Raw genomic sequence first — 26,420 nt, 5'->3', positions numbered from 1 at the left:
ATAACAACAACAACAACAACAACAACAACAACAACAATAATAATAATAATAATAATAATTTATTATTTATACCCCGCCCATCTGGCTGGGCTTCCCCAGCCACTCTGGGCAGCTTCCAAAGAAAATATTAAAACACTGCAATACATCAAACATGAAAAGCTTCCCTAAACAGGGCTGTTTATTCACCACCCTATGAAGCCCATCGCCCAGCCCTTCCCGGCTAGCTTTTATAAGCAAGGATGGGCAAGGATCAAGGACACAGGTGGTTGGTTTCACTCATCCAAGCAGCCTGTCCACATCCTCGGAGGTAACAGATTGGAATTGATCCCACGCAACTTGACTAGACAGGACTCTAGCACTCTCCCGCCCCGGCCCTGCTCCCACGGTGGAGTCTACCTCTTCCCGAATCTGAGCGACTTTATCTGCAAAAAACTTTGCAAAATCATTGCAGGAGATCAGGTGGCCCGTACTGGGCCCCGATGTAGCAGGTGGTTCGGCTAAATTGTGAACCACCTGAAAAAGTCTCCTGTTGCTGTTTTCTGCAGATGCAATAGAGGCAGTGAAGAAAGTCTTCTTCGCCATCGCTACCGCCACTTGGTAGGCTCGACATTGAGCTCTAACCCATGTCTGGTCAGCTTCAGAATGAGTTATCCACCACTGGCGCTCTAGCCGTCTCAACGATTGTTTCATTGCCCTCAGATCTGTGGAAAACCACGGGGCTGTCCGGGCTCCATGCAATCAGAGAGGGCGCTTCGGAGCCAAACAGTCAATAGCCCTGGTTAACTCCGCATTCCAGCGGGCCATCAGGGAATCAGCTGAAAGGCCATCAACATGGGATAAAGCATCCCCTACCACACTCTGGAAACCATTTGGATCCATTAAGTGGCGGGGGTGGACCATCCAAATCGGTCCCACCTCCCTGCAGAGGGGATGGGTCACAGAGAAGTCCAGTTGCACCAGGAAGTGATCTGACCATGGCACTTCTTTCGTTTTGCTTTTACTTAGTGGCAGATCACCAACATCCATAGAGGTAAACACCAGGTCCAAGGCATGTCCGCAGCTATGGGTTGGGCCAGACTTATTCAGGGACAGCCCCATGGAGGCCATATTTTCCACGAAGTCCCAAGCGGCCCCTTGTAAGGTCGTGTCGGCATGGATATTAAAATCCCCTAGGACAACCAAACTAGGTGTCTCCAGGAGAACATCCGCCACGACCTGAAGCAGCTCGGGCAGGGAATCCTTGGTGCAGCGGGAAGGTCGGTACACCAAAAGGAATCCTGTACTGCTCCTATTGCCCAACTTCCAGAACATGCACTCAGAGAACTGGGTATTCCCAATAGGATGCCTGGTGCAAACTAATGACTTCCTAAAAATCACTGCAACCCCCCCTCCCTGCCCACAAGGCCTGGGTTGCTGTGCGTAAGAGAAACCTGGTGGACAAGCAGTGGCAAGGACAGGCCCATCTGCTTCATCCAACCAAGTCTCTGTTACACATGCCAGGTCAAGTCCTCCATCCATGATCAAGTCATGGATGGCAGTGGTCTTATGAATCATTGACCTGGCATTGCACAGCAGCACCTTCAGGTCATGTGGGTATCCCTTGCTGATTCTAGTATCCATCCGGTCAGGACCAGACCTGGAGGCAGGGATAGTCCTCAAACAACAACTAAACCTGCCTCCTCTGTAACGACATGGTCTGGTCTTAGTGTAACTCCTCCTCCTACCCGTGATCACTGAGATTGGTTGTCCCAGTGCTTCCCCCCCTGTGGAACATGCCCCAGCCATTTTGTTGGCTGGCACCCACTCCCAGTTTAGATAAAATGCTATCACAATCATGTCAGCAAAACCAGGGATTATTCAGTCTTTAGTGTTGTTGGGCAAATGTTAGCTCAGGGTAGGAAACCTCTGTCCCATGGGTCAGTCTTGCCCCTCCAGGGAGTCCAAGATGACTCATGAGGCCATATTCTGCAAACCACACCCACCTGTCCATCATCTGATGTAATTGGGTGACATCACCTGATGGGTGGAACAGTGGGGTTCAATCCTGTTGGGGGTCTGCTTTGTCAGCATATTGCCTGAAGATTCAAAGGGCAGCACGAGCTATTTGAAATCCCTGCTTTAAACAGCGCCATGCTACTTCCGAACCTCCAAAAACTGATAATTTATAGGACTTCCAAACATCCCCGCATTATACTTTGAAGTCCTGGCAGCTGAAGCTTCAAAGCTGACTTTTTAATAAAGTTCTTGATGCTAACTTTTTAATAAGGTCCTTGGGAGGCAATGGAAGGAGCTGCTCCTAAGGGTCCTGGATGTCCTTGAACAGGCAACAACTTCTCCCCACTTTTGGCTCTCCTAGGGCCAGAAGCCATATAGCCATGGAGATGGATGAGGGAGCCTAGTGGTGCCTCAAGGACTGCCAGAAAATTAGGCAGGACAATTGGGGACTGGTAAGAGGCAGCATTCTCTCCATTCTACAGCCCTTTCCTTATCCTTCCTTGTTCTTCTGCAGCTCTTCTTGCCCCTTCTTCTCCTTCTCACTAGTCACAACTAAAGAGGAAGGTAGGTAGGTTGGGTCACTGGGGGAGGAATGAGGTGAACTGTTTTTTTGGCTCCATTCTTTCTGCCACTATAGCCCTTCAAGGAACAGGCACATTCCCTTCTGGACAAGGACTTTCTGGACAAGCACCCACAACACTTTCACCCATACAGTATACAGTGGTGCCCTGCAAAATGAATGCCTCGCAAGATGGAAAACTCGCTAGATGAAAGAGTTTTCCGTTTTGGAGGTGCTTCGCAAAACGAATCTCCTATGGGCTTGCGAGTTCCTTCGGGTTCCCCCCCCCCTTTTTCTAAGCCGCTAAGCTGCTTATCAGCTGATCCAATAAGCCGATAAGCCGATAAGCCGCTAAAAGCCTCTAATAGCGCTAATTGCGCTAATCCGCTAATCCGTCAATGGGCTTGCTTCGCAAGACGAAAAAACTGCTAGATGAAGAGAATCACAGAACGGATTCTTTTCGTCTTGCGAGGCACCACTGTATGAGTATTGGCACCTCGTTTTTAAACAAAAGAAGGCATAGATATTGGAGGGGGGAGAATACATGCATAAATGTGAAAAGTGGGAGAAATACATAGAAAAATGTGTACAAATTTTCATGTGAACTTTTTTTAAGGAGAGTTCACGTACTGGTGTGGAAATTGGGGGAGTGAATTTAATACTGGGAAAATGAGCAGCAGAGAAAAATCAACAGATCTATCCATTTCTAGGTTACCCAGAGCATAAGCATACAAGAGTGAAGATCTGATCAGGAAGGAAACCAGGGATCATTTTCTTCCCTTATAATGAGGAGCCCATTGGCTGTTGTTAGGTCGTATTGATGCAGGGTGTCTAAGAGCTGAACTGTCCTTGTTTCAAATGCTAGATTTGCTAAGTTATGCCATAGAGATCCTTGTGCTGTAGTTTCTGTTGACTGAAATCACACACTTGTTTCTGGCTGAAATCACTACTAAGAAGGTTTGTCCATTTCTGTGGACAGGAATCACAGATGGGTGCTGGAATCACACAAGAGTGATCCTGACCTGCTGTATTTATGAGCTAAAGCTGCAGAGACCAAATGGATCGACATGAGCCTTTTTCCTGCTCCCTGCTGCTTGGAGTACCGCAACACACCCAATTTGGGGGGGAATTGATCAGAGCTTCCTGCTGGCACTTGCTGGAATGGTATAACTTGCAACACTTTCAACTTTTGCACCTGGGTGGAGCACACAAAAGAATAATCAACCGCACCACTGGAGTACCTGTGAGTAAGGCCAAGGAACACACTCTTTCATTACCACATCTAGACCTTGAGAGGATGTGGGAACATTTGAAGTGGGTGGCAACTTTGTGGTTTTGTCTATGTTAATTTATGGTTTTGTCTGTGTTACTAGTGTCTTGCTGCCATCACTTGCTGATTTATATAAATAGTGTTGTTTGGCAATACACAAACATGACCAGGTTTAAGAATTAAGGGTACTTATGATGGAGCTTTGAGGAAGGTGAGGGCTCATTTGCAGAGAGGAGAATAAATTTTACCAACAGCCAGGAAAGAGCATATAGTTTATGGATCCCACATTAGTTAACCTTTGTTCTTCCTGATGTTTCTGAACTACAACTCCTGTCATTCACTGACAACATGGCTGATGGACGTTGTAGACTAACAACATATGGAGCACCACAGGTTCCCTAACCCTGATCTAATGATCCAAACTCTCTCTATTTTTAAAATATGTTCTGGAGTTATAAGAAGCATAAAATTTTGGAAGTTCTAAAACAGATTGTACAGGTCTCCTTATCTGCCAACTCACCCCTTCCTTTTCCATAAATGACATCCCACAGAGATGTGCCACAACACCTACACTTCTCTGTGCAAAATTGAGTTGATCCAGACATAGCCTAGAAGGTTCATCTTTTCTTGGCCAGCGTACTAACTGGCTGCATGTAGAGGAATGCATACAAGTGAGGGGGGTGGAATTCTGTGATTGTTTTCTATTTAATGTCTTCATCATTGTTCCACTTCAAGGCTATAATCTGCAAGGATGGAAAATGGGACTCATGCAGTAGTGGTCGAGTTTGTTCTCCAGGGAATATCAGAGGTCTGGTTGGTGCAGCTGTTTTTCTGTACCCTACTCCTGCTCTTCTATGCCATCATCCTACCTGGAAATGTCCTCATCATTATGACAATTAGGCATGACCCCCATTTGGGATCCCCCATGTTTTTCTTCTTGGGCAACCTGGCCTTCATGGACATCTGCTACAGCTGTGTCACAACTCCGAAGATCATAGCCAACTTCTTGGCTGGCTGCAGAACCATCTCCTACAGAGACTGCATGGCTCAGCTTTTCTTCATTCATTTCCTCGGTGGGGCAGAGATCATTCTCCTTATTTCCATGGCTGTGGATCGCTATGTGGCCATCTGCCACCCAATGCACTATGTCACTGTGGTGACCAGGGTGGTTTGCTGGGCTATGCTGGTGTGTGCATGGGCTGCAGGTTTCATACACTCCATGATCCAGGTCATTCTCATTGCCCCACTGCCTTTTTGTGGCCCCAATGAGTTGGACAACTTCTTTTGTGACATAACCCAGATCATCAAGCTGGCTTGCACCAACACTAATGCATTAGAGTTTGGCATGTTTGTTAACAGTGGTCTGGTCACCACTGGATGTTTCATCTTCCTCCTCATCTCTTATGTGGCCCTCCTTGTCAAGGTGAGGAAGGGCTCAAGCCAAGGGAAGAACAAAGCCTCCTCTACATGCATGACCCACATCATCATTATCTTCATTATGTTTGGCCCAGCTATCTACATCTATTGCCGTCCTTTCCAGGACCACCCATTTGACAAGGTGGTGGCCTTTTTCCACACAGTGATCTTCCCTGTGATGAACCCCATGATCTACACACTGAGGAACAGGGAGATCAAAGTTGCTATGTGGAAACTGCTGAAAAAAATACAAATTTTCCAGACAAGTGAAAGATAACTATGGCATAGCATTGCTATACTTGCTTTTATTCTTATGCTTCCTTGCACTTAATCATTAATCATTAGATTTCTTACACACCCTTTGCTTAGTGAATTCCAAAGACGACAGTAGATTAACAGTACATGTTTTGAAGAGCAAAGAAAAGGACTCTAGAACAACTCTTATTTTAAATACCTCTGCTATATGTAGGCTGTAGAAGCTGTGATACATTGCTCAGGGGGACAGGAGAAGAGAAGAGGAAAGCAAGTCTTCAAGCACCAGTTAAGTCTATGTCTCATGCAGAAATTATAGCCAAAGACATTTTTGCAAATTTAAAAAATCCATTCGGACAGAAACTTTACCCCTAAAAAAGAGCACATGGCCTGGAAAAAGAGGAGACATAGCAACCCTAACTGAGAATATAGATTCAGACAATACATTTAAAGCACGTTCAGCACACATCTACAGCACATGACTTCCTCCGAAGAATCCTGAGAACTGTAGTTTGTTATGGATGATAGGAACTGTAGATCTGTGAGGTGGAACTAGAGCTCCCAGGAAGCTACAGCATGTACTTTAAACCTGAAGAAATGTGAGCTTTGCATTCAAGTTTAATTCTAGTTTTTACATCATCATCATCAGGCTGGGAGAACCGCCACGTTTGCAAAAGTACAACTATAAAATGCAAAATAGCCTTAGGGGAAGTCAGCCCCCCCCCCCGAAAAAACCCTGCTGAATAAGTACTGAGCATGTTCACCAGCCAAGGGATTCTAAATTCCTTTTTGAGTGGAAAGGGGAAGGAATGGAATATCCTGATTAAGGCATGGCTAGTTGAAACAGTGCACAAATGGTTGTGAATTTTTCTCCATGGACACGCTCTTCTGCCTTATTCCTTGGATAAATGGTTGTTGGACTAGGGCCCAGATCAAGGCCTATTGCTTCACCATTTCCATTCCCATCCCAGAGGTCACCTGCACTCTCACTCTCTCTGATGCACAATGCAAACTTTTTAATGAGCTCCCTTAAGACTGATAGCTGGGGTGTCTCTGCCTTGAGTCTCTGGAGCTCTTACTATGGCAGCTTCCAGTGTCTGCGTGCCAAGGCCTTTAGATGAGCAGGGAAGTATTTTGTTCTTCCCAAAGAGAAAAAGAATGTGACCCTTTTCACTGCCCTTTACCCCAGAGGAAGAATAAGGAATTCGTTCTTTTTTCTTTCCTTCCTCACAATGTTCAGATGTTAGTTATTCTTTTCTCAGGTTTCAGGGCTAGATCTTCAACAATAAAGAGCATTTTGTCCTCACTCACACATCCCTGATCACACATACATTATGTGTTAACTCATGTGTAAGTCCATGCTGCCACAGAAGTGTGATATGAGCAAGATCTTGGGCCCACAGTTTTGCCACAAGGCAGGGGTGTTGCAGTGCACTTCAGCTATGTTAGTCAGAGATAAAACAAAGAAAGCAAGGCAAGGTGTTGATCATTATTGTTCTGTTTGCAAGCAGTCTCCCACTGTCCATGCAAGGAGATGGACAAGAAGCTCAGAACAAAAACATGTTACAATTTTTTAACCCTCAGATAGTACCCACCCTTGTAAAAGAAAAGCTACCCCCCAAATGGCAGCTTTAAATGGCACAAAAAGGATTGTACCTGTAAATCAGGTCATGCTTAGAGTTCATGTTTCTCCAGCATATTTACGAGTCTGTTAATTAAGATGCCTGCAATACCTGCTATTTGCCTTTTCCAAACCAGTTTGAGCTACCCTTTGAAATAGTGAATACATTGACTCCAGAATCCATTATCAAGAACCTGTTGCATTCATACAGAGATAGCTGCTCTTTGGGCAAGTCTGTGGGGATAGTTATCAATACTTGTTAATCCAGAGGGGAAGCTCGGGAAGGATTTCCTGCTATGTGGCTGGAGGAGTCTCGATGCTCACTAGGGGTTAAACATGGCTGTTGTATTGCTCTGTTTTCAGCTCAGGTTTTACTGGTAAAAGTGATATTTCATTAATTTTTCCATAACAGTTACAAGCTGGTCACTGAGGATATGTGCACCATATATTTTTTAAAGTACATTTAAAGCACATTTCTCCCCTCAATGAATAATGGGCCCTGTAGAACAGGGAATAAGTTGTGATTCGAGGACACCCCCCCCCCCGCTTGGGGATAAGAAAGACACAAGGACACAGTATATTAGGTTAATGGGCTAGAAAAGGCCACAACTTTATTGATTACAGCATGTGAGAGGTATTGGATAAACAGCAGAGCTTGACTCCACCCCCTCAGGGTTGGGTGAGTCTAACAAGGGTTAACCACCAGTAGGGGGAGCCTGTTGATGCAAATACAACTGTAAGCTCTCCCCTGATGTCACCGGGGGTCGTGCCATGGCCCCCAGCCACCAGCAGGGCATCAGACAGGATCCACAACCGCCAGATTCTTTTAACGGAATACCCATAAAGTGAAGGGTTAGGCGATGGCCACACCCTGCCCTTCCATACACCAACAACATATTCCAATGCCTAACCGCCAATACCAGAAAGTTGCGACAATTTGCTACGAGGTAGGCGAAAAACCAAGTGGCCGGTGCCAATTTGCCAATTGGGTAAAAATTCCTACCAGGCCCCTTGGGCAACCAAGGTGACCGACCAGAGGTCCATAGTAAGGTCAAGCACGAAGCGATGAACTAAAGGGAAGGGTGGGTGGGTGGGTGACCCGTTGAAACCTGGCAGCGCAATGAGGGGAAAGAGCTGCTGTGGCTGCATTTGAGTGGCTAAACCCCGCCCCCGAGCTTCCCTCCAATTGGAAGACTGACCGGGAAGCGTGGCGAAGCAGCAATGACGGCAAGCAGGGGCCGGAATGCCCTCTGCGAAGTGCAGGAACGGCTCCAGATCACAACCCCTCCCCTCCGGGAGGAGGAGAGGCTTTACTGAGAGCTATAACTGTGAGGAGTAACAGTGCCCCAAATTATTTGTGGGAAACAATGTGCTTTGAATGTACTTTAAAGGTATAGTGTGTATGTATCCAGAGTCCCCATTAAGGATAAAGATAAATTGGCATATTATTACAAAGCATCAAAATGGCATTGGAATGTCAAATGGCTTATAGATGCCTGGACTGTGTAAAATGTGTGGATCTGGAATTACACCTTTTTATCTCCTTCAAAAATAACCATACTCTTGGGTAAACAAAACTCTGATCTACATAGATCTTCAAGGTAAGATTCTGGAGGCAGAACATGGAATCATTTAAATGTAGTGGTCCAGTATTTGTTGATATAGATTTAATGGAAGGGCAACAATGATTCCCCATTTCCCCACAGACCAAATGGTTTAAGGCTAGGCACATTTTCAGAGCAGTGAACATTTGATCTACCACTCAGAGGTCTGTGTTTTGGGTACATGGGTACATGCATGTTCCTAGTGACATATGTAACAGGGTTGCCAGATTACCTGAGCACCTGGGTAATGATATAGCCACAAAATGTCTTGATAATATTAATATAATATACAACCTTCCTTCCTTCTTTGAAGATTAATAGAATTGGAGATCATTCAATTGGTTGAGTGCACACGCACAGTTCGGAGATTACCCTGTTTTTGATCCCTTGCCACCTACCCAAGAAACCAAATGAGAAGTCAAACCAACAAGCAATGCACCCCTGAGGACAGCTGTGTATCACATCCCTTAGTGACAAAGTATTGTTTCTTCTCTAGCACCATTGGAGCAGATGACACACCAACTAATGCAGTCAAGCAGATATATCATACACATAGATATTGTCATCCCCACACCAGTCACAGGCAGAAGAAGGAACTGGATCAAGCAGCTCAATGCTGATGCTGATCAGGACAGAAGAAGTTGCTGTAGCAACCTCAAGGAATTTCTGTTGGATTTTGGAGGTGGGTGAGAAACCACTTGAGGATGTATTGCATTTTTCCAGAAGGCAGGTGTGAAACAATGGGAAGAATGACATATTGCAAACATCTCCAAAGAGCTCTCCAGCCATTTCCATCAACTAATCTTCTCTTTCCCATTCTCTAACTCCAGCACTCCAAATGCCTTTTGGTGGATAGATTGCTGAGTAGTGTGAGGACTGGTCAGCATTATTATCGTGTAATTGTCCACCCAGAACACTGAAGACTACATACTATACCCAGTTTCTGATATGATGGGCCTCTAAATCCTGGGGAACAGCTGTGGGAGAGGTCTACTGCACTTGTGTTACATTTGAGAAATTAGAACTGTCATTCTACATCAGAAAGCAGCTACATACCCATGGCAGTTTATTCAATTTTCCTGATGTTTCCCTGTTAATTTCTGCATGTAATTAGAGCTTTCACATGACATAAAAGCCGCTTCAAGAACTATAGGGGAATATAGTGAATATTTAGTGCTCATTTCCATATTAGTTGCAAATGATTTTTTTTTCTGGAAAGGAATAACATGGAAACTAGGACTAAATGGTACTATAGTTCTGGAAGTGATATTTGCATCATGTGAATGCAGAAATTAACAGTTCGCGAAATGGGGAAATGGAATAAACTGCAGTGTGATTTCAGCTTGTGACATCAAACTGAGCACTCTGTCTTCTTATGGTGACTAACCAGATGTTACTTTGGAAAGGAATCACAAAATAGGGGAACAGCTAATGCATCTGGCCTATTAATAATTCAATCAGAGCAACACACAATATTAAGTTAAGTCTTTGCACAACAAAAAAGAAGTGGATACACTTCCGTAATGAAGATAGACAATGGATCTATCATATCGACCTTTGTGTGTGTGCACAGTCCTGTGATGCAGTCTCAGTCAAACACCCTGCCGGTGGAGCTGATGCTAAATGAAACCACTGTGTAAGGGCACAAGGCAGCTACTTATTTCTTCTCCATGGGCTCTTCTCTGTGGTAAATTCTCCATGGGCTCTTCTCTGTGGTAAATTCTCCTTGGAATCTCCTTCTGCAGCAGAACTGGAGTACCCAAATGGGTAGTTCTTCAGATATTCCACAAATTTAGATTGTATTTTGGAAAGTAGTCTGCTTCTTAGGAAGATAGATAGTTGGAAAGATGGTGTGTGTGTGTGTGTGTGTGTGTGTGTGTGTGTGTGTGTGTGTGTGTGTTGAAGAAGGACAATATATTTTAGAGGAGCTGCATTGATGGGGAAGGCTCATAGCCCACTAGTAGAGCATCTGCTTTCCATTTAGAAGGTCCCAGGTTCAGTCCAAGTAGGAGCGTGAATTTTATCCTCTAAAACTCTGAAAAACCACTGCCAGTCAGTGTAAACTATACTGAGCTATATGAACTAATAGTCTGACTCAATATAGTCTGACTCAGCTTGCTGTTTCCCTAAAAGAGGTGTGTGTGTGCACTACAGCCCTTCAGATATCTGTTGAGCTCCCACTCCCATCAGCTTGGACAATGGTCACGGGCAAGGAGCTGGACTCTGTAGGGCCACAAGTTCTCAACTCCTGGTGCAGATAATACTGAGTTGGATAGAGGAATGGACTTAGTATATGTCATCTTCCTATGACTAATGTATGAACAATTAGGATTGGGGTCCCAGGACCTAGTCAAGAATACAGTGGTACCTCAGATTACAGACACTTCAGGTTACAGACGTTTCAGGTTACAGACTCCGCTAACCCAGAAATAGTACCTCGAGTTAAGAACTTTGCTTCAGGATGAGAACAGAAATTGTGTGGCAGTGGCACGGTGGCAGCAGGAGGCCCCATTAGCTAAAGTGGTACCTCAGGTTAAGAACAGTTTCAGGTTAAGAACGGACCTCCAGAATGAATTAGGTTCTTAACCCGAGGTACCACTGTAATGGCAGCTGACACATAGCTATACCCTTTGCTAAGGCTATAATGGAAGTATCTCATTACCACCTTTTTCTCCCTTTCCAGTTTTTACAGTGATTTGCAAGAAGACAATGGCATGGGGAAACCAGACAATGGTGACTGAGTTTGTCCTGCTGGGCCTCTCTGAAACTTGGGAGGTCCAATTGGTCTTCTTTGTCTTCTTCCTCCTCCTCTATATGGCTACTTTCTTCATCAACATTCTCACCCTCTCAGCTATTTTCAGATGTCGCCATCTTTCAGACTCACCCATGTTCTTTCTCCTGGCTCATTTGGCTTTCCTGGACCTCTGCCTGTCCTCCTTTGCCACTCCAAGATCTCTTTTTGATTTCCTTGCCCAACACCATGTCATTTCCTTCCATGGCTGCATGGCACAAATCTTTTTTCTTCATCTCTTTGGAGGCAGTGAGATGCTCCTGCTGGTAGCCATGGCAATTAACCGGTACGTGGCCATCTCCCATCCTCTCCATTATGCCACACTCATGAATCGGCGGCATTGCATGGGGCTTGTGCTAGCCTGCTGGACTGGTGGGCTCCTCCACACCACTGTGCAATTGGTTTTAACAATTAAGGCACCTTTCTGTGGGCCCAATCTTGTGCACAATTTCTTCTGTGACCTCCCCTTTGTCATCAAGTTGGCCTGCACTGACATCTACCCCCTGGAGGTCATGATGGTCACCAACAGTGGCATTTTGTCACTGGTGTCTTTCATTGCTCTGCTTCTCTCGTATGGATTCATTCTTCATACCATCTGTTCCATGCCCCACTCTAAAAGGACCACAAAGACTGCTTCCACATGTACCTCTCACCTCATTGTGGTCACCATGTACTTTGGGCCCTGTATTGTTATTTACCTGCAGCCATACAGTCAATTCATGGCTGATAAAGTGCTCTGCATCTTCTACACCTGTTTCACCCCCTTGCTGAGCCCAACTATCTATGCTTTGAAGAACAAGGAGATGAAGGTTGCTATGGGAAGCCTTCTGGCAAGGCTTTCTGGGAAGGTTTCCACTCAAGGCCAGCCCTATCATTAGTCAGCATGAGATGGCCACCTCGGGCAGCTTATTTTGGTTGTCACAAAAGAGGCAAAATCAATAGTTATTGAATTTACTTCTCACAATGTGGAGAACCCAAGTATCTATGCATTAAAAAACAAAGAGATGAAGGCTGTCATTGGCAGTCTGTTGGCAAATATTTCTGGACAGGTCTCCACTTAGGGATGAACCTACCACTAGGCAGCAGAAGGCAATTCTTGAAATTGAATTTGGGTGTCACGAAAGAGCAACAAATTTAATTTACTGATCTTCTTGCATTTATACATGGGGTGGAGAAAGCAGTTAGAGAGAAGTTTTTTCTCCTTAGTCTAGAACCCGGGCTCATACAGTGGAGCTGAAAATGAAGTGCTTCCTTACACAGCACACAGCTGATGGGTGGGGAAGCTAAGTTTTTAAAAGTCTTTTTAAGAAACCTCATTCAACATTAGCTCCACCCACCCCTAAACTGATTTGCGCCTGGATGTAGACCAGATGTTCTCTGGGTAGTCTCAGGTCAAATGGGGTGCTGTGTGCCACCCTAGGACTTCTTTGATTTTCTACCTCAGCTACCAAAATAACTTGACCAGCCACTGGTACGCAAAGACCTATGCAGCTTGGGGACCAGGATACCGGAAAGACCAGCACACCCCTTATTTACTATGCCAGGGCATCATCTTATCAGGAGGTCCTGAATATTGTTTCTAATCCAATCAGTATTTATTGACGTTTTAATAATATTCTATTCTCCTTTACATCTACAGGTGTGGCAGTTGATGTGCTAGACCAGTGTCTGGCTTTGGTAATAGACTGGATGAGAGCCAGTAAGCTGAACCTCAATCCAGATAAGACAGAGGTACTGTTAGTAGGTGGTTCCCTAGACAGGATGGATGGGAGACTGCTTCCTTTGGGGGGGGGGTTACTCTCCCTGTGAAGGAGCAGAGACATAACTTGATGGTGCAGGCAATACTCCTTAGCTCACTCCTATTGTTCTGTGTTTACCAAATTGATTTATTGAAAAATCCATTGCACTGGTTTACTGTAATCACGTCATCATTATGTACTATAATTTATTTTTTACCTGCACCATAATTTATTTTTCACCTACCTATTTTTTGTCAGTCATGTCATGTTTTATTATTTATATGTGTACAATTTTGCAACAGAAAAAGAAAATAGAAGGGGGAAAGTATAAACAAAAATCTTATTGCTGATCTTGTTGTCTACTGAAAACCCTGTAAACCTTCCACCCCTTCCTGGGTGGGCTACCTTTCCAGGTCTGCCCCTTATTTCCCTCTACAGCAAATTTAGAAATCACCTTCTTGACCCATTGGACCCATTATTGCTCTCATCCACTCAATCTGCAGATGTCTTCACATGCAGTGAGTAACAAGTCCCTAGTTTACTAAGAACTTAAGACTGATTGGCTACCCACAACTGATTTAGCCAGCTGGCTTGTCTTGGCTTGACTGAGAGGTGATTGTGACCAGGAAGGCAGTGATCAAACTGAAACAAGAAAGAGACAATGGTGGGATTGGAGGGAGGGGAGGAAAGAGAGGAAGAGGAAAGAGAATGGGTGAGAAGAATTTAACATGTCTTCTTGAGTGATCTTGCCGGTGCAGAAGTGGAAGAGCCAGGAGTCTTTGTGGACGTCAAGTGGGAGGCCTCCCATCACCAGCCATGAGGGGGAAGCAGTGCCAGCACAGACAGCTCATCTCCCTGTGGTTCTGAAAGGGAGCCTTGGCAAGGGAGCCTGTTGTAGGGCCACTGGGATGCACCCCCTCAGAAATCTGGGGTCAGAGAAGCCACCCCGGAGCTCCACACCACATGATGCCTCTGATTGATTGACTTTAGCCCAGATGTCACACCCTTCCATTGTCTCTCAAGACAAGTCAATGTCATCAAGTAAGTGAAACCAGTGGACAATACTCGAGGATATAGAAATTGATGCCGTTCCTATAGGGGCATTAGCATTAATGAAAAAGAAGCTCCTCCCCTAATTAGAGGTGGATATCATTCCATTGGGATAGGTGGTAGAATCACACACATTTGGGACAGGGAAAGAAAATCACACCCCTATTTATCCCCCCCCCCTTTTATCTCTTACCATCTACCCAGAAAACCAGACCTGAAGTCAAACCAATGCACAATGCATCCTTGAGGGCAGCTGCGTAAATCTTGCTTTAGTGACAAAAGTATTACTCCCCCCCCCCCCCGCTCTGTAAGAACAGATAAGGCACCAACTAAAGCAGCCCCCCGGGGGGGGGGGAATGAGCAATTAATTACACACACATACCACTGTCTCTTAATTTGCTCTTTAGCCTGCCTTTCAAGCAGAGATCACATCCACATAGATAACTCATCCTCACACCACTCATAGGCAGAAGACGAAACTGAATCAAACAGCTCCATGCCGATGCTGAGCTGAACAGAAGAAATTGCTCCAGAAAACTTCAAAGAATCTCTGCTGGGATTTGCAGGTGGGTGATATAGACCATTTGAGGGGGTGTTAGATTTGTCCAAAGGCAAGTGCCTTTGGGAAGAATGACACATTGCAGACTCCTTCAAGGAGCTCTTCAACAGTTTCTGTCACCTAAACTTCTCATTTCCAACTCCAGCACCCCACATGCCTTTTGGTGGTTGAATTACTGATGGAATATGGGGCAATGTGGGAACTGGTCAGCATTGTTACGACATACTCATCCATCTAGAAGACTGGAGAATATATATTACATTGAGTACAGGGGTGACATGCCTCTGATTCCTGGGGAACAGCAGCGGGAGAGGGCTTATTACATTCATGTCCTTTTTGTGGGTTTCCCATAGGTGCCGTCAGAAGGCAAAGCACTCAGTTATATGGGCACAGCCTGATCAATAATGGTTTGGGCCCGGCATGTTTTTGGAATCCTGAGGTTAGGGAACTGGTGCTCCCTGCAAAGCGAAATATAAGATCTTAAGAAATCAGAGCTACCATTCCAGATCAGACTGTGGCTTGTATATGCATGTTTATTCCACTTTCCCAACAGTTCCCTAAGTGTTATTTTTTACATTACATTTGAGCTTTCACATGATGCAAAATCCACTTCCAAAATTATAGAGAAATATAGCCTAGGTTTAGCACTTATTTCAATACTATTTCCAATGATTTATTTTTCCCTTGGCAGCAAATAACATAGAAATTAGCACTGAAGTTTGTGCCATATTCTAGTGTAGGTCTGAAAGTCCCTTTTGCAATGTATGAAAACTCAAAGATAATGTGAAAATTAACATTTAGAGAAATATTGGAAAAGGTGACCATCTAGATGAGGACTCCGTTTTCCGACAGTGCCTAACAAGATGCTCCTTTGTAAGAGAATAACAAAATAAGACATGATAATGCATCTGAACCTGTTAATGATTCTGCCAGTTTGTTTCTGCCTCTGAACATGGTGTCATGGATAGAAGTCATTGAGATACCTTTGTGTGTGTGTGTGTGTGTGTGTTTGTTTGTGTGTGTGTGTGTATGTGAATATACGTTTTATTCTCTTCTCTTCTAGTCTATTCTATTTTTACTGAATATCACAATATTCTGAGACAATAACTCCTAGGGTATGACCGGCCTAGCTAGTTCTTCTTACTTCGAGGAGCAGAAAACAATAGTTGTAACATCTGTAATGCTGTCTAATAGTGATCTTGGCACCAACAGCGCTGTAGCCCAAACAGGGCTGCTGAGGAAGAAGAGTGTATCAGCATCCTCAATGGAACCCCAAGGTTAACAGAAGTGCCACAAATAAAATAGGGAAGCACCAATGAAGCTGAAAGGGGAAACAGATGAAATAAAGTACTTCTGGAGGCCATGATGGCCTCCAGTTTGGATGGCTTTAAAAGAGCATTCAATGCATTCATGGAGGACAGGGCTATCAGAGGCTGCAAGTCATGATGGCTATGGTCTGCCTCCATGGTCAGAGTCAATATGCTTCTTCATACTAGTTGCTGGAAGCCACAACAGGGGAGAATGCTCTTGTCCTCAGGTTCTGCTTACAGGTTTCCCACAGGAATCTGGTTGGCCACTGTGAGAACAGGGTGATTGTTGTAACTCTACTTACACTTCATGTGCAAGGAACCATGGAATGGGTGAGGAAGAGAAAGACCAGGGCTTCAGCTCACCAGCTCACATTTCCTTAAAAAAGAGGTGGAGGGTGACAACTAAAATCCTAACATGTAGTCACTGCCACACACCCTGGTGGTGGAGCTGCCACTAAGTAAAGAGCTGTGGAGGGCACCATGCAGCTTATGTTTTCTTCTCCACAGTTTTCTCTGAATTGTAACTTCTTCTTAGAATATCCCCTAATCTCTGCTGCACCAGATCTAAAGAACCCAAAGAGATTGGGCTCCAAGCAGTGCTATTTTTCTAGAAAAAGAGGTGCTGGAATTCACCGTGAACTCACTCTTTCTCTTAGAATGGCAATGACACCCATTGTCATTGTTCTGGAACACACCTGAGAGGTGCCAGAACTGAGTTCCAGCGAGTTCCCTCTGTTTACACAGTTGTTGTTTTTTGGAAAGTGGTCTGCTTCTTAGGAAGATGGGTAATTAGGGAATTGGGGTGTATGAATGAAACTATGGACACAAGGGCAGTGTATTTTAGATGAGCTGATAAGATGAAGGGTCATAGCTCAGCTGTAGAAAGTTCAAGGTTCAATCTCCAGCATTCTTCCTTTGTCAAAAACCCTGAAGTACTACAGCAAGTTACTACAGGCTATACTGAGTTAAATGGACCAATGATCTGACTTGAAATAAGGCAGCTTGCTCTCATCTTAAAAGGTAGGCCTCTCAGGGGGCGGGACTCCAACTCCCATCAGCTCCAGCCAGCATGCTCAGTTTTTGGGATGATGATGTGAGGTGAATAACACCAACATCTGAAGAGCTACAGGTTCCCCATCCCTTGTGAAGACAATAGTGAGCTAGATGAAGTGATGGTCTGACTCATTATAAGTCACCTACATATGTTCCTGGGATAATGCATGAAGCACTAGACTAGGAATCCCAGGACTCAGTCAAGAATAATGTCAGATGATACAAAGGCACATCTTTGCTGATTTAACCGAAGACTGCGATGGAAGTATCTCATTATTGTCTCCTTTCTCCCTTCCAAATTTTCACAGTGATACGCAAGTACTGTAAGGAATGTCAACAAACCAGACAATGGTGACTGAGTTCCTCCTGCTGGGCCTCTCTGAAACCTGGGAAGTCCAAATCTTCTTATTTGTTTTATTCCTTCTCCTCTACATGGCTACATTATTCACCAACATCCTCATCCTCTCAGCAATTTTCAAGGATCACCACCTTTCAGACTCACCCATGTTCTTTCTTCTGGGTAACCTGGCTTTCCTGGACCTTTGCATGTCTTCCTTTTCCACCCCAAATCTCTTTGATTTTCTTTCCGAACACCATGCCATTTCCTTCCATGGCTGCATGGCACAAATCTTCTTTCTCCATCTCTTTGCAGGCAGTGAGATGCTCCTGCTGATAGCCATGGCCTATGACCGGTATGTGGCCATCGCCCATCCTCTCCGTTATACCTCATTTATGAGCCAGTGGCATTGCATGGGGCTTGTGCTAGCCTCCTGGGCTGGTGGGCTCCTACATGCCACTGTGCAATTGGGTTTTATCATTAATGCACCTTTCTGTGGACCTAATCAGGTGGACAGTTTCTTCTGTGACCTCCCCTTGATCATCACGTTGGCCTGCACTGACACCTACCCCCTGGAAGTCATGATGATCACCAACAGTGGCATTATGTCACTGGTGACTTTTGTTGGCTTACTTCTCTCCTACGGATTCATTCTCTACACAATCCGCTCTCGGGGGGCATCTGAAAGGAGCACCAAGGCTGCTTCCACATGTACCTCTCATCTCATTGTAGTCACCATGTACTTTGGGCCCATTATGTTTATTTACCTGCGTCCGTATGCCCGGTTCATGATTGATAAAGTGCTCTCTGTCTTCTACATGTCTGTCACCCCCTTGCTGAACCCAACTATCTATGCTTTGAAGAACAAGGAGATGAAGGCTGCCCTTGGAAATCTGTTGGCAAGGCTTTCTGGGCAGGTTTCCACTCATTGATGGCCCTACTGTTAGGCAGCTTGAGGCAGCCACCTCTAGCAACTGATTTTGATTGTCACAACAGAGCAGTAAATTGTTTTAGTTGTTTATTTTACTGTTCCTGTTGCATTTATACATGATGTGGAGAAAGTGTATAGGGTCCATTTTTTCTCTCCTTCTCCTGTAATTGTAGAACTTGGGCTTATCTGATCAATGAGGAAAGGAAGTGCTTCTTTGCACAGCAACCAGTTGAACAATAGATTTTGCTACTACAAGGGATAGCCACCACTTTGGATGCCTTAAATGCATTAGAAAAAATCCTGGATGATAAGGCTATCAATGGCTACTGCTGATGATAGCTACATTACCTGCAGTATCCAGAAAATTCTATGGTAATTACCAATATGTTGAACATGAGGTGAATCACACAAGAATGTTAACACCATTGTTGGAGTTCCGTCTGGATTGCACCAGCACAAGTATACACATGTAGAGTTGTTCTTACAGACTTATTTAGAAGTATTTGGACTGTTTGGGTTTGAGTTATTTAGTTGCGTATGTCATTATTATTTTCGCATTGGAGATATTTAAAATTCCATGTATTAGAAGGTGCTGAAATGACATTTATTACTGATAATGAACTTTTATAAACCACATACAGAGTTGTTCAGCTTGTGTTTTATCTCACTGTATTCTTCAGTCATCTAGGTATGGGGCAAGTACTCATTGGTTAGAGAACCCCAACAGAGTTTTAAAATCACAAGATATGCAGCAAAGTAAAATGTGGTGATCTAGCCTGTTAGACTTTTTAAATGTCCCCTTTTGAGTTGCTCCCAAAGTTTCCATCTTCCCTCAGCATAGAAAGAGTCCACACATTTGTTAAGTTACACATGGTTTGCTTACAAACACTTCAAAGGTCAGGTTCATGTGCTTGTCCATACAGCAGTCTGAAAACATGGGCATTAAAACTTAGGTTTCAAAGTGGTGAGTGTTTTTTAATCATTTGTATATAAATCATTTGTATATATATTGTTTAAGCCATGTGGTCTGAGTTTGGTACAACCAACTCAGACCTCTTTACTAGTAGGGTTCACATGGTGGAATGAAAGTAGAACAAGGGGCTTGATAACCTTTCCTACAAAGGTGATGGTGAGTGACTCTAGTTAAACCTGGCAGGACAGCTTACTTTATGGTTTTAACCCCTTCATGCATCAATTAGACTTAAGCATGTTGGTTACATGAGACTGGTTATCCCACACCTTCTTCATAGGAAGGCAGGAACCTACCTTATATTGAATCAGACCATTAGTCCATCTCCACAGTATTGTCTATACCAGCTGGCTATGGCTACCCGGGGTTTCAGACAGGGGTGTCCTGCAGCCCTGAAACTCAAAACAATTGCAAGGGCAGTTTTATGAGTCCAGAAGACTCAGAGTTCCTGGTCTTGACTTCTGACTTCAACTTACACGCATACACAGAGCTTCAGGAACACATCTCCAGTCCTGAGATAGTTCAATGACAGCTATTCTAATTTCTTGTGGTTTCTATAGCTAAGTGTTATAGTTCACTACTTTCTTCTCCACTTGGAAAGGGCCCTTTATTTCTTCAGATTGAGGAGTACAAATGTATCAGGAAATTAGAATTAAAATGGACTCATGGAGGTATTCCATTGCATTGATTAGACCATTGTGACTGAAACCTCGTTTTCTCCCTCCCCGGTGTAATAAAAATATGTTTTTTTAAATTGTCTGTCTTGTGAATTTCTGGATTGAGAACTGTTTAGGTACATTTTTCAGGTAAGGACCATTTGATTCACACAAAGATCTACCTCTCAGAAATCTTGTTAATCTTGTTATTCACTTGGAATCCTATCCTTCCTTCCACCCAGAGTGGAACAGTTTGAAATGATTCTATTGGTGGAGTTGGTGAAATCATGTATTCAAGAAAGGGGTAGAAAATCGCATCCTTCTCTCTTCCCATCTTCTTTGATCCTTTGCCATTTACCAAGGGAAACAAGCCAGAACTTAAACTAGCACTATGCACCCTTGAGGGACATCATGTAACATTTGCCACAGTGACAAAGCATTACCTTTTCCACTAGCTCCCTAGGAGCAGATAAGGCACCAGCCTCAGCAGTCTCCTTTCAAAAAGAATGAGCAATTAATCCTGCACATTCCATTGACTGTTAATTTGCTCTTCATCCTGCTTCTCAAACAGCTGTATCATCCACACAGCTATTCACAGCCCCACACCACTCACAGGCAGAAGAAGAAACTGGATCAAATAGGTTCACGCTGATTCTGAGCTAGTCAGGGGTCTCCTCCAACATCAAGAAAACATCAAGACACTTCTGCTCGGATTTGCAGGTGAGTAAAAACCCAGTTCAGGATGCATTAGATTTCTCCAAAAGGCAAGTGCAAAATTCTGCAAAGTATTACTTTGTAGACTCCTCCAAGGAGCTCTCCTGCAGTTTCATCTGCTAATCTCCCCTCTCTATCTCCAGCACTCCACATGCCTTTTGGTGGGTAGATTGGTGATAGGGGTAATATGGCTACTGGTCAGCATTATTAGGATGTAATTGTCCACCCAGAACACTGAAGACTATATATAATGCCTCCAGAAACAGGTGGCATGCTTCTAAATGTTAGGAAAAGGCAGCAGGAGAGGGCTATTACATGCATGTATTTTTTGTGGGTTTCCCATAGGTGTCTGGTTGACCACTGTCAGAACACAGAACATTCCACTAGATGGCTGCAGCCTGATCTGGAATGGTTCAGTCTCAGCATGCTTTTGGAATAATGAGGGTAGGGAAGTGATATTCCTTGCTAAGCAAAATATAATAATTTGATGAATTAGAACTGCTATTCCAGATCACACCGTGATCATCTCGCTGAACACCTATTAATAATTCTTCCAGAATTCCTACACCTGGTACTCTAAACATGATGCAATGGGTGGAAGTCACTGAGATATCTATTTCTACACTACTTGATCATAAAAAAGATCTCAATGTGGTTTACAAAGTCTGTGTGTTTGTGTGCATTTGTGCAATTCATTATTACTGAACATTACAATATGCTGAAGCAATAAATCTCACAAGCTACCCATGAGCTCTCTAGCAGGTTCTTTTTACTTTGCATGATGGAATATCATGGCTGCAACATCTGTGGTCCTGTCTAATAGTGATCTTGGCACCAAAAGGGATGTAGCGAAAACAGGACCACTGAGAAACAAAAGGGAAGGGTCAGCATCCTCAGTGGAACCCCAAGGTCATCAAAAGTGAAAACAAAATTCTTTCAGGAAATAATAATAATAATAATAATAATAATAATAATAATAATAATAATCCCGCCCATCCAGCTGTGACACCCCAGCGACTCTGTGAACCTTACAGCATGTATAAAAAAACTGTAAACACCAATGAAACTGAATGATCATTCAGGATGGATGAAGGAAAGTAATTCAGGAAGTAGCAATGGTCAGCAATGTGGATAGCTTTAAAAAAGGATTAGACAGATTTATGAAGGACAATGCCATCAATGGCTACTGGTCATGATGGCCAAACTCTACCTCCATGGTGGGAGGCAGTATGCTTCTGAATACCAGTTGCTGGAATCCACAGCAGAGAAGAGTGCTCTTGTGCTCATGTCCAGTGGTCACAGAAAGCTAACTGCCTCTTGCTATTTTCAAGGTGGGGGTGGAAAGATGGTGAGCTAGAAGAGTGAGACTACAATGGAGTTTACAGGAAGAAGAGATGGCTAAGTGGGACAGTGAAGCACTCCTCATTGTAACATCCCCTTATCTTATCTTCCCTTCTCTTCCATTAACATTTACAGAAATGGTTAGACCTATCTGAGAGTCACTAAGAATAGAATGGGTAAGGAAGAGGAACATCAGTCCACCAGCCCACATTTCCTGAAAAAGAGGTGGGGGTGGAAAACTTATTCAAATGGTGGGTGGGGTGAAACCAAGGACTAGGGTGGATTTTAGACAGACATGAAAAGAGGAGAGGAATTCCACTTTAAGATAAGCCTTTAAAAAGCACAGCATTCATAGATACAATTAAGTAATGAAGATACACAAAGGGATACATTCAGACTACTCCTTGTATCTATAAAAGGAGTCCGGAGATGCAGTCTCTGGTGGTGGAGCTGCTGCTAAATAAAAAAGGTGTGAGAGGACACAAAGCTGATAGTGCTTTCTTCATACTAATCAATGGATGATAACTTCTCCTTAGAATCTCCTGCAATCTCCTTTTACAGCAGCTCTGAAGACGCTTATTACATTGCATTTTGCAAAGTGGTCTACTTCTTAGGAGGACTGATAGTTGGTGACTTCAGCTGCATGTGTCTATATAAAACGTGGGGAAATGGGCTGTATATTTTAGAGGAGCTGATAAGATGGGGAAGGATCATAGCTCAGAGGCAAAGCATCTGCTTTGTATTCAGAACATCACAGATCCAGTGCCCAACATGTTAATTTTCTTGTGTCTAAAATCCTGAAGAAACACTGCCAGTTACTGCAGACTATAACTGAGCTAAATGGACCAATGATCAATATAAGGCACCTTGCTGTCTTCCTAAAAGGGGTGGGGGTGGGAGGTAGGGGTGTAAATCATAAATACAGGCAACCTACAGCCCTTTGGGTTACAGTTCCCATCAGTCTCAGCCATTGTGGTCTAAGGGCTACAGGTTCCCTATCCCTTGGGCAGTTGTTGCTGAGTAAGATGGAGCAACAGTCTGACTCACTATATTCCTATGATAACATATGATCCGCTATGACTGTAGTCTCAGGACACAGTCAAGAATAACAGAAACTGACAAAAGGATGCTCCTCTTCACTGATTTAAGACTCTGGTGGAAGTATCTTATTACCATCTTCTTTCTCACTTCCCGATTTTCACAGTGATATGCAAGAAGTGGATGATGGAGGCAAACCAGACAATGGTGACCGAATTTATCCTGCTGGGCCTCTCTGAAACCTGGGAAGTCCAACTTTTCCTATTTCTCTTCTTCCTCGTCCTCTACGTGGCTAGTGTCTTCACCAACATTCTTATCCTCTCAGCAATTTTCAGCGATCACCACCTTTCAGATTCACCTATGTTTTTTCTGCTGGGTCAACTGGCTTTCCTGGACCTCTGCTTGCCCTCTTTTGCCATTCCAAATTTCTTTGATTTCCTTTCCGAACACCATGTCATTTCCTTCCATGGCTGCATGGCACAAATCTTTTTTCTCCATCTCTTTGCGGGCAGTGAGATGCTCCTGCTTATAGCCATGGCCTATGACCGGTATGTGGCCATTGCCCATCCTCTCCGTTACGCCACACTCATGAACCGGCACCATTGTGTGGGGCTTGGGCTTGCTTCCTGGGCCGGTGGGTTCCTCCATGCCACTGTGCAACTGGGTTTCATCATTAATGCGCCTTTTTGTGGACCCAATCAAGTGGACAGCTTCTTCTGTGACCTTCCCTTGGTCATCAAGTTGGCCTGCACTGACACTTACTCCCTGGAAGTCATGATGGTCACCAACAGTGGCATTATGTCACTGGTGTGTTTCATTGGCCTGCTTCTCTCATATGGTTTCATTCTCTACACGATCCACTCCAGGAGCGCCTCTGAAAGGAGCACCAAGGCTGCCTCCACATGTACCTCTCACCTGATTGTGGTCACCATGTACTTTGGGCCAATTATGTTTATTTACCTCTGTCCATCCACCATGCTCATGATTGATAAAGTGCTCGACATTGTTTCCCTTTTTATCACCCCTTTGCTGAACCCAACTATCTATGCTTTGAAGAACAAGGAGATGAAGACTGCCCTTGGAAGTCTGTTGTCTAGGTTTTCCGGACAGGTCTCCACTCAGAGCCATCCCCACCATTAAGCAGCTTGATATGGTCTCCTCTAGCACTGGATTTAGGCTGTCACTATGGAGTCTCAAATCACTAGTTACTTAATTACTTGCATTTATACACAGTGTAGAGCAGTGGTGTCCAAACTTTTTTTCAAAGAGGGCCAGATTTGATGAAGTGAAGGGCTGTGAGGGCTGACCAAAGGGCCAACCAAAGGTGTTAACCTTTTTTTAGGATTGAAGTTGTTGAGGGTTTTTTTAGGATTTATCCCAGGAAATAAATTGCCACAGGAGCAAGATTAAACCAACCAACGGGCCGGATTAGGGCCCCGAAACAGACTTTGGACATGCCTGATGTAGAGAAAGTAGATAGAGAGACATTTCCCTCCCATTTTAATTCTAGAACGCAGAATCTACCAGTGGAGCTGAAAAGGATGCATTTCTTTGTGCATCACACAACTGAACAATGGAAATTATGACCATATGGGATGACCATCAACTTGGGTATCTTTAGTGGATTAGACCTATCTATGGAGGATAGGGCTATCAGTGGCTACTACTCAGTGTTTTTTCTAGAAAAAGAGGTGCTGGAACTCACAATGAACACTTCCTTTATTCTCTTAGAATGGTAATGGCGCCCCCCAGAGAGGTGCTGGAACAGAGTTGCTGTGAGTTCCCCTTGAAAAAAGCCCCACTTCTACTATAGATGGTTCTATTACGTCCAGTTTCTCTCCCCAGAGAGAGTGATCTTAAGCAACATGCTAGTTCACAATTGCGAAATTTAGCTTCTCCTCCAACATGCTGGGAGCTCCTTCTCTCTACATGCTGAGCTGGGTCTCTTTCCTGCCTGCTGACTCTAGTGACACAGAGACTCTGAGTTCTCAGGTTTCATTTCTTGCTAACTGAAGGCTCACCCACATTTCCTCCTTGTCCCAACACTTTTCCTTGTGGAAACCTGATCTTTACCTCTGAACTGGAGCAGACATAAATTAGGTTTTCCATGAATTTACGTTCGCTCTGATTGAGGTCTCACCCACATTTCTGCTTGTCCTGGACCTAGAAACAATGGGTCTGAGCATTTTTCTGATCGTTCAGTGCTTTCTAGGCCTGTGTCTGAGCAGTTTTTCCTTTGCTCCTGGAAAATCTGATTGCCGTTTGTTCCAATTTAGCACTAAAGATTGAGTTTCCCCGGTAGAAAGTTGCAGGGCAAACAGAGGGGTGGATAAGTCCTAAGCGGTAAACAGTGGACTTTCTTGGGGAAAGCCGTGGAGCAAACAGAAAAACACTTGGACCAGTGCTTAGCCCAGAGACAACTCACATACAGCAAGATAGTTGCAAGGCCCAAGTTCGGTCATTGTATTCTTTCCTATTTTCTTGGGGTTTCAGTAACTTAGGGTTTTGTTTTCTACTTTAAAACAACTCTTTTTCTTTTTCTTTAGATTAAGCATTGTGAATGTATTATTATTAAAATGAACCCATTATTGTCTTGCATCACATTGATTGCATTGTAGTAACTTAAATCTCAATTTTCTAAAACAACAGTTTAAAAAGTTCAATTTTTAAATTGTATTGTGAATTTCTGGCATTTGTATTTGACTCACACAAAAGTTCCACCTCTCACACATGCCTGTTTTGAGGTTCATGGATGCATGTTCATAGAGGCACGTGTAATAATGGTGGCAGCTGGGAAATAGTTTAGCCACAAATCATCTTGCTAATCTTGTTAACCCACTTAATATCTTGCTCTTCCTTTCCTCTTGATCGGTATAGTTGGACATTATTCAGTTGCTGGAGGTGGTAGAATCACACATTCCAGAAAGGGGTAGAAAATCAAACCCTCTTTATCTCCATCTTTTGTTCTCCCTTGCCATCTAACCAGGAAACCAAACCAGAAGTCAAATCAACACACAATACACCCCTGAGGACAGCTGTGTACCTTAGTGACAAAGTATTGCTTCTTTTGCTAGCTCCCTTGAAGCAGAAAATGCACCAGCTAATGCATTTCAAAAAGAATGAGCAATTAATTTTACACACACACACACACACACACACACACTTCACTAACTCTTGATTTGCTCTTCATCCTGCCTTTTAAGCAGAGATCTCA

The 26,420-nt window shown here is 43.9% G+C and overlaps 3 protein-coding genes across 3 annotated transcripts in view; all 3 read left to right on the top strand.

Annotated features, from left to right (window-relative positions):
* LOC310691388 (vomeronasal type-2 receptor 26-like) overlaps window positions 1-26,420 on the top strand; it is a 252,293-nt gene that overhangs the window by 205,861 nt on the left and 20,012 nt on the right. The gene's annotated exons all lie outside the window — the stretch shown is intronic.
* On the top strand, window positions 4,576-5,517 carry LOC310691523 (olfactory receptor 4N2-like; the record flags this gene model as incomplete). The annotated part of the gene is made up of 1 exon (XM_083471372.1): window positions 4,576-5,517. One exon carries the CDS (start codon window positions 4,576-4,578, stop codon window positions 5,515-5,517), a length of 942 nt encoding a protein of 313 aa, XP_083327498.1.
* LOC310692485 (olfactory receptor 4K14-like) lies at window positions 17,652-18,488 on the top strand (the record flags this gene model as incomplete). The annotated part of the gene is made up of 1 exon (XM_083473431.1): window positions 17,652-18,488. One exon carries the CDS (start codon window positions 17,652-17,654, stop codon window positions 18,486-18,488), a length of 837 nt encoding a protein of 278 aa, XP_083329557.1.

Source organism: Podarcis liolepis (assembly GCF_965112155.1).
Source record: "Podarcis liolepis genome assembly, chromosome: 13".
Taxonomy (NCBI): Eukaryota; Metazoa; Chordata; class Lepidosauria; order Squamata; family Lacertidae; genus Podarcis; species Podarcis liolepis.
Note: the sequence above shows the minus strand (reverse complement) of the source record. Positions and strands in the feature narration are given on the sequence as shown.